At 28.1% G+C, this 11,143-nt stretch overlaps 2 protein-coding genes across 3 annotated transcripts; one reads left to right on the top strand and one right to left on the bottom strand.

Annotated features, from left to right (window-relative positions):
- Window positions 1-4,046: 4,046 nt before the first annotated feature.
- On the bottom strand, window positions 4,047-6,405 carry LOC113552927 (SUMO-activating enzyme subunit 1-like). The gene is made up of 6 exons (XM_026955962.1): window positions 5,898-6,405; window positions 5,660-5,831; window positions 5,343-5,578; window positions 5,170-5,273; window positions 4,953-5,094; window positions 4,047-4,880 (listed from the first exon to the last, which is right to left on the bottom strand). The coding sequence occupies exons 1-6, from the start codon at window positions 5,999-6,001 to the stop codon at window positions 4,727-4,729; spliced, it is 912 nt and encodes a 303-aa protein (XP_026811763.1). The 5' UTR covers window positions 6,002-6,405; the 3' UTR covers window positions 4,047-4,726.
- A 1,226-nt stretch (window positions 6,406-7,631) lies between these two features.
- On the top strand, window positions 7,632-10,673 carry LOC113552091 (suppressor APC domain-containing protein 2-like). Of its 2 annotated transcripts, none has more exons than XM_026954775.1 (7): window positions 7,632-8,041; window positions 8,361-8,520; window positions 8,585-9,109; window positions 9,185-9,267; window positions 9,332-9,478; window positions 9,577-9,801; window positions 9,865-10,673. In XM_026954775.1, the coding sequence occupies exons 2-7, from the start codon at window positions 8,391-8,393 to the stop codon at window positions 10,009-10,011; spliced, it is 1,257 nt and encodes a 418-aa protein (XP_026810576.1). In that variant the 5' UTR covers window positions 7,632-8,041; window positions 8,361-8,390; the 3' UTR covers window positions 10,012-10,673. The 2 variants fall into 2 exon arrangements, with proteins under 2 accessions (XP_026810576.1, XP_026810575.1); XM_026954774.1 differs by having other exon boundaries at window positions 7,641-8,041; window positions 9,574-9,801; window positions 9,865-10,671.
- Window positions 10,674-11,143: the final 470 nt, after the last annotated feature.

Genomic DNA, 11,143 nt, shown 5'->3' with positions numbered 1-11,143 from the left:
CTGATATTAAATTTTTGGTTTTATTAAATTATGTTATATTTTTTCCGTTTTTTTTTTTTTTTTTTAATCAAATAAGAAATGCTGCCGGTTTTTTTTATTATTATTTTGTTTTGTTCTTTTTTTTTTGTTTTTACTTATCGGTCATCCGATAAAACTAGTGCAATTTCACTTTAAAATTATATGCAAACATAATTATCAAAAAGTACTTAGTCAAAGTGTTACCTGTTAGTTTACAGTACTAACGAAAATATGTATGTACATAATATATACATCTATCATATATGTATATGTATAAAAAAAATTTATTTATATATACATAAATGTTCATGTATAATAAATTGTTTTAATAACAATCAAATGTTGGATAAAAAATATTCCTTGAGTTCATTATTTTGATACACATGTATATAGTTTTTTTTCTGTGTGATGTCTAATGTGAATTTTTTTCAAAAAGAAAATATACAATTATATCGCTTTTTAAATGGTTCTTTTTCTTTTCTATTTTTATAACATATAATACATTTCAGTTTTTTTTTTCAAATTAATAACAAAACAAAATCATTTCAAAAAGATTTGATTTATTCCATGTTATTGTTTATAGTGTTCATGTTTTGGTTTTGAGCAACTTAGTTAGATTTTAACAATATATTTTATGTATTATTTTCTTTTTAACTTTATTATTTTTCAACATTTTCATTTAAAAGTTAACGTATTTGAGTTTATGTATTACTATATTATTATTAATGTTATGATTTTTTTTTTATTATTATTATTATTATTCATATTTAAAACAACATATATTTCTACAAATAGACCCTTTAACTTATTTTAATTTGTTTTTTCTCTGGCTTCTATATTTATCAATTTGAGTGTATTGAGATGATCAACATATATTTATTATTCATAAATAATATTATCTTTGATTGACAATTATACTGCATATTTATATAATCTATTAGCTTTCATTTAACAAAAAAAAAAATTGTGTTTGTATTGCCATCGTCAACATTGTATGACCAACCACCAATAAGAGGAAAAATAATAATTAAATAAATAAAACCATTTAAATATCAATTATTATAATCTATCCATTTATTTTGCTCTATGCCAGATAGTAATAATAAACAAAAATAAATTATCTCAATTTATTTAGTTCAAACAGTCTATGTTAATTTGATCATATTTTGTAAAGTTGTTATTTTCTGTAGGTATAAGTTTCAAATAGTATTCGATACAAGTCTACAATGTCCTAATGATATAGTACAGCTAAATAATTTTAAAATTATAAATTTGCAGTTAGGTATGAACAATTTGTCGATTATATTTTGAAATTTGATGAAGTAAGAAAGTGAAATATTCTAAGTCTTGAAGAAAACACAAAAATGTTTCACTGTACCTATTGTAGATTGACTTAATTAATATAAGTATCTATTATCAAGTTCTCAGCTATAACACATTATTATAATTCATTCTTAGTTTATTTAATATTTCAATGTTGTTTAAAATGAGACACAGAAACATAAATAGTTACATTTGGCACATTTATCATTATACAATGACGAAATAACATTGAACATTGGATAACAATGTTTTTGTTTTTTTTTTATCTATGGTAGAAGGGTTTATGAAGCGAGTAAGTTTACATTATAATTTATTATAACACATATTCACTGCTAAATTGTGTTATTCACACATTTTTTTAGTGAAATCTTTTAGTATTAATTTTTCTATACATATTAAATATAGTGTTTTTGGAAAACTAAACACTGAAATTAAACTGATGACTAGGTCATCTGGTTTCCAAACGGTAAACTTCTAGTTCAAGGCAGCCAAATTTAAAAAGTTTTTAACTAAGTACAAATTATTGTAATAATGTTAGTAATTTTAATAAATATAATTAATTTAGCCAGCAAATCTTTAAAATAGTCACAATAATTTTATTTTAAGCTATTACTGTTTTATTCACATTCAAATATAAACATATAATACATAATTCAATAACCTAACAGTTAGAAAATTCTTTATACAATTTGTGCTTACCAAAAATTTTTCCACCTAGTGCTGGCCAATGACCACTAACCATTGCACATATTAAATATAAAAACTAAAATTAACACCTCATTATTTTAATCTTTTATTTAATAATTTTCAATTATACAAAAATAATAAATAAAATAAAATATTTTACTCTATCAAGCCTAATTAACATATAATTTGTCATTATTAATTACACTCAATTTGAGTTAAGAACTATACTCAGCGCCAGATTGGCAAGATATCAGCCAACAGAGTTATATATAAACTGTGGTCGAAGTTCTGCTAATGCTTCTGAAACAACCTTAATTATTTTTCCAGCAGTTGTTTTGTGTATCCCAGCGAACCCACCATAAGCAGCCCACCGGGATACCGGGAGATTCCCGGTGGCTTGATTTATTGGGATTTGTCATTGGCCTGACGGCTATATCACATTTTTTTTTAATATTTCCTGTTACCCAAGTTAACTTTGAACCATCATTTTCTACATTAAAGTATATAATAAAAAAAGGCTAAGAAGTAAACTTAGTAATAAAAATGCTGAAGCGTTTAGTTAGTTGAAAAATAAATTTTGATAAGTATTGATAATGATTAAATAATTAATTTATTGTCATAAAAAAGTAACTTCTTTCAATATGTCTTTAAAATGTCATAACTTATTATTTATATTTAAAATATAAAATTGATTATAAAAGCTTAATTTAATGTATATTCTTTTAGGTGTCTATTTTTTTTATATCCTCTTTCATATAATAATAACTAAATAATTATAAAATAAATTTGTGGGGAGGGGGTAGAATATAAATTTAGCCATTTCCTACCCGCCACCACTTAAGTAACGCCTATCAGGTAAACATTGATATGTGGCCTGGGTAATTAATTTTCTTGGCCTGAATTTATCTCACAGGCCGTCCCTGCAAGCAGCTATAAATGATCCAGTTGCTTAGTACCGTAATATCATTAATAGTTTTTGACCTGGTGTTACTGCATTATTTCTACAAATTCATTAAATATAACATAATGCTTATCATTTTAAATCATGCATATAAATTATTAATAGTAATAAAAAATATTAGAGATCGAAACCAATTTAACCGGTTTTCTAAAATGTTTTTTCATTTATTAACACCATAGGCGTAAGCAAAACCAAAATCTTTAAAACCGTTAAATGTTGAAAGGGTTTAGACAAAGGTGGGTAAGTTGGTGAAAATAATTAACTGTGGCTAGTTAAGTTTATTCAATTAAACTGTCTTCAGTTAAAAGTTAAAAATTAGCAATAAAATTAATTTAACTTAATAAGTTTAAAGTTAAGATTGAAAATAAAATTAACTCTTCTCAGTTAAAAAAAAATTAATTTTTCATATATTTTAAAGATTAATAATTTAAGTTGAACTACAAAATAAATAATACAATAATTATACAAAAATAGTGTTATGATAAAAATCAAAAGAATTAGTTTTGTCTAAATCAAAATTAACTTAATTGCACAACTATGATTTTTAATCATAAAAACTTAAGTTAAACCAGTAACAACTTTTATTGAATAAATAATTAAGTTATTAAGTTAAAAATAAAAATAATTAAGTAGTTAAGTTAATGCCCACCTTTGGGTTTCGATTCTTGAAAAATATACAAACCTATCAGTAGGTGATGCGATCTTTGTCTCTATGACATCAAGGATAAACTTCACAGTAGTTTTGGTCAAACAAAATTATCCTTCCAAACCTGAAAATGATCTGGTCGATCACGATTAGTTTTTACCTGTCGAGGGAAACCTACTATACAAGCAAGTTCAAATAAACTGCTATCTGAATCACTATAACGACCATCATCATTTTTGACTTCATCATAACCCAAAACATCCATGACAGTAAACAAATAAAATAGAAAATAATAATTTAAATACAAATTTATAATTTTATAAGATATAAAATAAAAATATTCAAAATTTCAAATGAGTAAACAGTAAACACAAGAATACAAATTTTATTATCAAATTGATAACATAAAAATATTGAAAAAAAAAGTAAACAAAAACTCAATCGCCAATCAAAAGCTTTAAAGGACTGTAATATTATGTTTAACCGCCCAACTTCATCGGTCGATAAGTTAATGGAAACATAATCAACCCTTTTTTGCCTTACAGACGTCTGTAATACAGGCTGGAATAGTTTATGGAGCGTTAAATTGTAACCAGCACATAATCGATGATTGAAATACTAGGGCCTTAGAAATTTCTAACATTTGATTACAGCTACAGCTATTGTAAGGTTCAAAAAATTAGCATCAATTATATTTTCTACCAACGTTAATACTCTTATCACTGTAATAAAAAAAAATTTGACTAAACGCTCAAAAAACCATCCTCAGAGTTTTACTCTGTAACTCACCAGACCAATCCAGTCCAGACTGTATTCGGCAGAGAACAACTTTTGTTATATTGTAAATCATAAATTATGATTAATGATATTTAAAAAATAAAACAATGAGTTTTGAATAAATTTTATTAGTTAATTAAAAAATGATAATAATAATAAATTGTGAAAGTTAAAAATCCTTAATGAAACCGAAAATCACTTATTACATACAAATAATTAAATAATTTAAAACTTAAATTTTTTATTAAATCTTGATTTAAAAGTAGTATTTGATTAATATTATTTATTTAAATTCAAGGACAGTCTTCTTATTTTTATAACAAATGGAATTTTCCTTCATGTTCAATGTGATCAAAAAAAAACACATTTAACTTTTCAATAGGCATACCCATTACAGTATTTATAGCAGTCTGGGATACCATTGCACCAACAATAGAAGTCGCTGGACTCAACTCGCAAAATAATTCACTAAAATACAAACAATTGAATAATAGTTAATAGTTTAATTTAAACGGTTACACAGTTTATTTATACACATACCCATAGTATTCATCAAATAGACTATTATCAGTATTAGTTTGATCTGGAGATAAGTTAATAAGTAACTTCAATTCTTCAATATCTTCTTCGCAAGTATCAGGATTCGGTTTACGATTAGATTCAGATTGAAATTTTAATAAAGCTAAAAAAAAAATTTAATTTTAAATTATTTTATTTAGTTAAAATATAACCAATAATAAAATCAATATTAGGGTACCTGAAGTCAAAAAATATAGCTGCGGTACATTTTTAGGAATAGGAACAATATTGCTTTGATCAATGTTTGGAAACACCTCGCCATACAAAGAATGTTCAAAATTACTTAAACAATAAAATAAAATATTTATAATTATTATATTTATCATAGTTATAAAATGTATTATTACTTACATGTCCTGAAAAAAGTATCCAAATAAACCATAAACATCAGCAATGAATAATTTTACTTTAGCTTTTCTACAATTTTCACTCAATCTTTTATAAGTATTCGGAGAACATTCAGTGGCTATGACAACATCAAATGAGGTAACAAAACTATCGACATTTTGTTCAATAGGTGTTGTATCTACAATGACTTTCACATTTGGGTTTAGCTTTTGAGCAGCACTCATACTTGCTTTAGCACGCTAAAATTACATATTAATTAATATAACAATAACAATATTATTACACTCTATACTTTGAAATAACTAGATGCCAACACTTACATTACGTTCTTGACTATCGCGTGGGATAAGGAACTGTGAACAATGGTCTAATATTGACACTTCTGTATGATCTTTCAATGTAATAGAATTCACACCAATCAATATCAAATTTTTAGCTATCTCTGCGCCTAAGCCTTGCATTCCGATTAAAAGTACTTTTGATGCTCTTAATCTAGAAAGTATTAAAAATTTAAACATGTATGAAACAAAAATTTAATCATTTCGTAGCTACACATACTTGTTTTGTCCATCGTAACCCCACAGGCGTATTTGTCGGTCATAAACCTTGCGTTCGTCTTTCGACATTTGATCATCACCATTTTTTGTAATTTCGGAAGCCATGTCGTATAAAATTTAATGAGTCACAGATACTATAATATACTTAAGTAAGGAAAAAAACGATAATATTATCTACGTAAAAATGTAATCTTTTAAATTTTGCAGTGAATCACTAAAACACGAGGTACGCGTATTGCCGAACAATAAGGGTAATACAAGACTTGACGAACAGTGTAACACAAATCACAATATTAGATTGGTAGGTAATCGGTAATAATTAAAATTAAAATTGAAGAATGAACTTGGAGATGAACATGAAGCAATCAAGTTATAACAATAGCAATTGGAAACTGGAAATCCGTGATCCGTCATAGAACAAAATAGCGCATAACAACTATACAGCTTACCAATGTGTAAACAGTATTGTATATTATGTATATAACATACAGCCCGCCAAGCCGGCTAAACAGTAAACGAAGTAACCAACACAAACTAACCAGCTGTGAAGGTATGGTACATGATGGTATAAAAAAAAAAAAAAAATACACCGAGATCTAACCGCAACAGGCGAACACCAAAATTACCAATTTGAGTATTTGATTTTTTCTTACATGAAATTTAAATCGATCAGACGATAAATGATATTAGCCACTGGGACAATGAGTTCCACAAACCATTTGTCCCAAAAAGGGAAAAAAATTTAGTAGGAGTTATTCACTCTAATATTTCCTTTAAAATTATTTAATAACACTATCGGCTTGATGTAATTAAAATAAATTATTGTTAAATATTGATAGATAAGTGCAAAGTAGGTGATGTTTTTTAGATTCTGAAAGGAGTGATTCTGTCATCATGTTTTGGAGTAGTATTAGTGCTTTGATTTTTGACTTCAGCCCCTCTTTGAAAAAGAAATTGAATCTAGTTGGTGGGTCAAAAGTAATCGGTAAAAAATTGGAAAATTAAAAATAATGTCTAATAATGTATGTGTCATAATAGTAAAATCTACAAATTAGGTTTTCATTTACCCATGATTATTTTTTTTTTAGTTTTTCTTTTTTGTGATTCCCTTAAAACAAAATAAAAATCAAGATTGAAAAGTTTTTTAACCCGTTATTCGAACCTGCATGTAATTTACCAGTTTTTGAACACTAAACTCGAAACCCAATATATTTTAATCCATTTTTAGACTCCTTAGCCAAAATCTTTTTTTAACACGGAACCAGAAATGTTTTGAATCTCTATACAACTAATTATTAATTAATATTATAACATATAACATAGGTATTAGGTACGTAGTTTAGATAATATAGGTATCTTGCCCGCGGGTTTGTTACGGTATAAAATGTAAATACAGTTCACCACACTTCACACTTCACAGTTTCTCGAGCTGATGTGCTGTGCTCGCGGCGATAGTCGAAGAGCGGCAAAGCGCGATCTAGCGCCTCCGCTTTATCTCGGTTTCCCACATTCTCCCGTTCCGTGATTTCACCGGATTCACGACGGGGAAATATGTGGGCGGCGTCGAGTGTCGACGGCGCACCTGTTGATTAACGTAGTAGGACGTCCTCGTCGGCTCGTCCCGATATTGGCGAGAAATGAGAATCGTTTCTTGGATGGTCATGTGGTGGTGGAGGTGGTGGGTGACCGTACCATAACGGATAGCCGATAACAAGTCCTCGGACGTACCATAACTACTGAGCATTGCTGCACCTACGTCCTACGTACGTACCATTGCGTGCAATCCGCTGCGATACGGCGGCTGCCTCGCACTTTCTACGACGGCAGTACTCTGCAGGACCATGTCGTCTGCCGATTGCACGCACTCCTCCACGATTGCAACAGCATCATATCATCATCGCCGACAGTGTATGTTTTTAGGGCATCGCCAACCAATACCGAATACAATCCGCCACTACTAGTCCGACATGACCACGATATTGCCGTCGTTATAATAGAAATATTGCAAGACATAAATATTGTTATAGGTGTATTATAATTAATTCGGGTAGTCCGTTTTTAATAACCCAAATTGAATATTGTGGTTTTCCAATAGACACCGCTACACAGCATACATTACGGATATTGCCCACACGATCTGCACATGTGAGTATATTTCATTAGATTTATAAAACGACTTCTGTGCTGCGACCGTCATATGACGAATAATATGTTTAATATTGTGTTGTATTGTTGCGGACATGGGACACTGGATCTGCTAACTAGCAAATATTATCATCATCATATTTTCTTATAATGCTGTATAAGCATAGATTTTTAATCTTCTAAATAAAAAAAAAAATATATTAATTAATATTTTGCTTAGTTGTTATATTTTTGTTTTATTGTATTCATGCTTATTTTCTTCTTTCATTTTATACTTATTGTAACTACCTATGTAATTTCCAAAAATAAATTTTTACAGCACGTGGGTAGTCACATATATTATATTGCCATGACTCCAACGCATGTAGGAGACATCAAAAATGCTGCCACCGAAGGATTACCTGCAAAGTTTGTTCTGTCCATGAGAACACTGTTTGACATTTTAGATGATAAAAGGACTGGTTATGTTAAGTTTTCTGGTAAATTTATTTTCCATTTGTTTCATTAGTGGAAAAAAGATTTTATTTTATTTTTGTTTTGCAGAAATAGAGACGAGATGGCAAGATGATGGTACAAAAGGTTTGCCTAAAGGTGTATTGGATAGTCTTCGAAAAGTAACACCACCAAACGGTCTTCTGTCTTTTGACCGTTTTTGTACTGGTTTAAAAATGTGCCTACTTCGAAATCAAATGGAAAATGGTCGTCGGGATAATGACTCTGTACGACCTCCATCAGCTCCACTTTTGGATGTAGATATTAAACCTAACGTACAATGGACAAATGGAAATATGGCTGCTATTCGACCTACTCAGCAAAGAACTCTAAGTATGCCACAATTAGCTTTGGAACGTAATAGTAAGGAAGTACACCAGTTGTCACAAAAATCCACATCGTCGCTTTTTGGACCACCTAAACCTCCAAGAACTGCAGCAGGCTTAGAACGTGGTTTACAGCTTGCTTCTGGTGAACGTATTATTGATAAGGCTGAAATAAGAACAGCTTTACAAAATTGGCAATTGGGAGTGTTGTTGAACGATCAGAGCTGTTCTAGAAGTGAAAAACAGTCAGGTACTTGTTAAATCTATGAATATTTAATATAGTTTTGTCTTAAGTTAGAACCTAACAATTATAATTTATTTCTAGGAGAACAAACTTATAAAAGAATTAATCAACGACGAAGAGAACCAAGACGTCATACTCTCCAAAGTGGAGTAGATTATAATATGGTATGTATATTTTATTAAAATAATAATTATATAATGCTTAAAATTTCTCCATTTTTTCATTCAGCTGAAAAGAATAAAGCAAATAGAACAGGAAAAAGAGGTTCTCATGCATGGCCTCCAAGCTGTGGAAAGAGCAAGAGACTGGTACCATAAGCAGATAGCTGCTGTACAAGAAAAAATGAAATATCTTGGACGAACAAATTCACATACAGTAAGTTAAACATAATATGGCTTATAAATTATCAACATTTACTTTATCTTACTTCTTACTTGTTGTTTATTCATTTATTTTTGTAATCATTAAAGCAGGATCAATGGACTGAAGCACAACAGGAGCGTATTGAGTTACAACGTGCTCGAGTCTTAGAGGTTAATAGACATTTGTCTGCATTGACAGATGGTGGTGAACGATGGGGTGGTCTACCGCTACATATGAACTTAGCTGTACATTCAGCAAATAATCCTGGAACGATGTTACATCAAAATCCTCAAGTAATGGCTACATTAAAACATCGCAACCATATACTCACTGAGGTTGGTTTTATTTAATATTACATTTTAATTTTATTATTTTACTAGACTATTTAATTTTTTTAGGAGCTAGGGCAAAAAAGTGAAAGAATATCAACATTAGAAAGAGAAAAGGCGACTCTTATTAGAGAATTATTCCAAACACGAACCCAGATGGGACGTAAATTAGGGAGATTAGACAGTAAACCTGATGGTCAGTCATATATACCTTAATAATTGGAATCTGTTACCAAGTGCAATAAAAAAAATGCTCTGTACAAAAAATCGGTGCTCGAATAGAACAGAAAAAATAAAAATATACCATTATTTTTGAGCTCAATTTACAGGTACACAATATATTATACTCTTATGTGTTATGACAATACAAATTTTATTGTAATGATCACTAGCCATACCTCAATTTTATATGTATTAGGTGTTATTATTAATTAGTCTAAACTCTTTTTCTCATTTAATGCAAAATAATTTTTAATAAAATATTGCTTGTGATGATTGTACTTATAAAAACAAAAACTGTTTACAATTAGGTACAGCTATTCAAATTTGTTTAGAGAAAAGTTTAGTATCTTGTTATAAAATCTTATGTAATAGATATATTAATCAATGTTCAATATGTATTAATTTTGTTTATAATAAATAATTTACTGAACTTGTTAAATAATGTATAAAACTGCCATACAAGTGAAGTAGTTTTCAAATTAATTTTAACATAAGTTTCCGTCCACCTCTCTGTGATGCCAATATTATTCGGATTATAAACTGGAAAATTTTTAAGTTTTATTATTGTTGCTAAATTTTTAATATTTGATAAAATAAGTTAACCTACAATTTGTTTAAATAATGTGCCATAAATATTTAATGTACTATATTATGTAATCTGGTATAAAATGTATATTTATATTATTATTATCTTTTTGGGAAATGGCAAATATTATGTTATTACTTATTTAAAAATTGATAATATTTTACAATATGTTGATGTATTTTTACTGAATTTTATACATTAAATGTTTTTGATTTGTGAACATTGTTAATTTTATACTTTTGCAAAAATAAAAGATTTATACATTTTCAAATTAAAAATTATTACTTTTTGTTGTTATATACTTAAATAATTATATTCTTTTATTTTATTCTATTAAACCATATTGATTTTTTTGTGTTTAGTTTATATCATTCAATATATCATATTTAAAGGATTTAAATTATACAATAAATTATCATGGACTTATTTTGAAAATAAAACATTCTAATTTAATTGTTTTTTTAGTACCTATTACCTTATGAGTATTATTTAAATTAAAGTATGAAAAAATTAAATTTTAGTACTAATTTAGTCATATTT

Source organism: Rhopalosiphum maidis, chromosome 2, assembly GCF_003676215.2.
Source record: "Rhopalosiphum maidis isolate BTI-1 chromosome 2, ASM367621v3, whole genome shotgun sequence".
In the NCBI taxonomy this organism is placed as follows: Eukaryota; Metazoa; Arthropoda; class Insecta; order Hemiptera; family Aphididae; genus Rhopalosiphum; species Rhopalosiphum maidis.
This window is presented reverse-complemented; position numbering and strand designations above follow the sequence as displayed.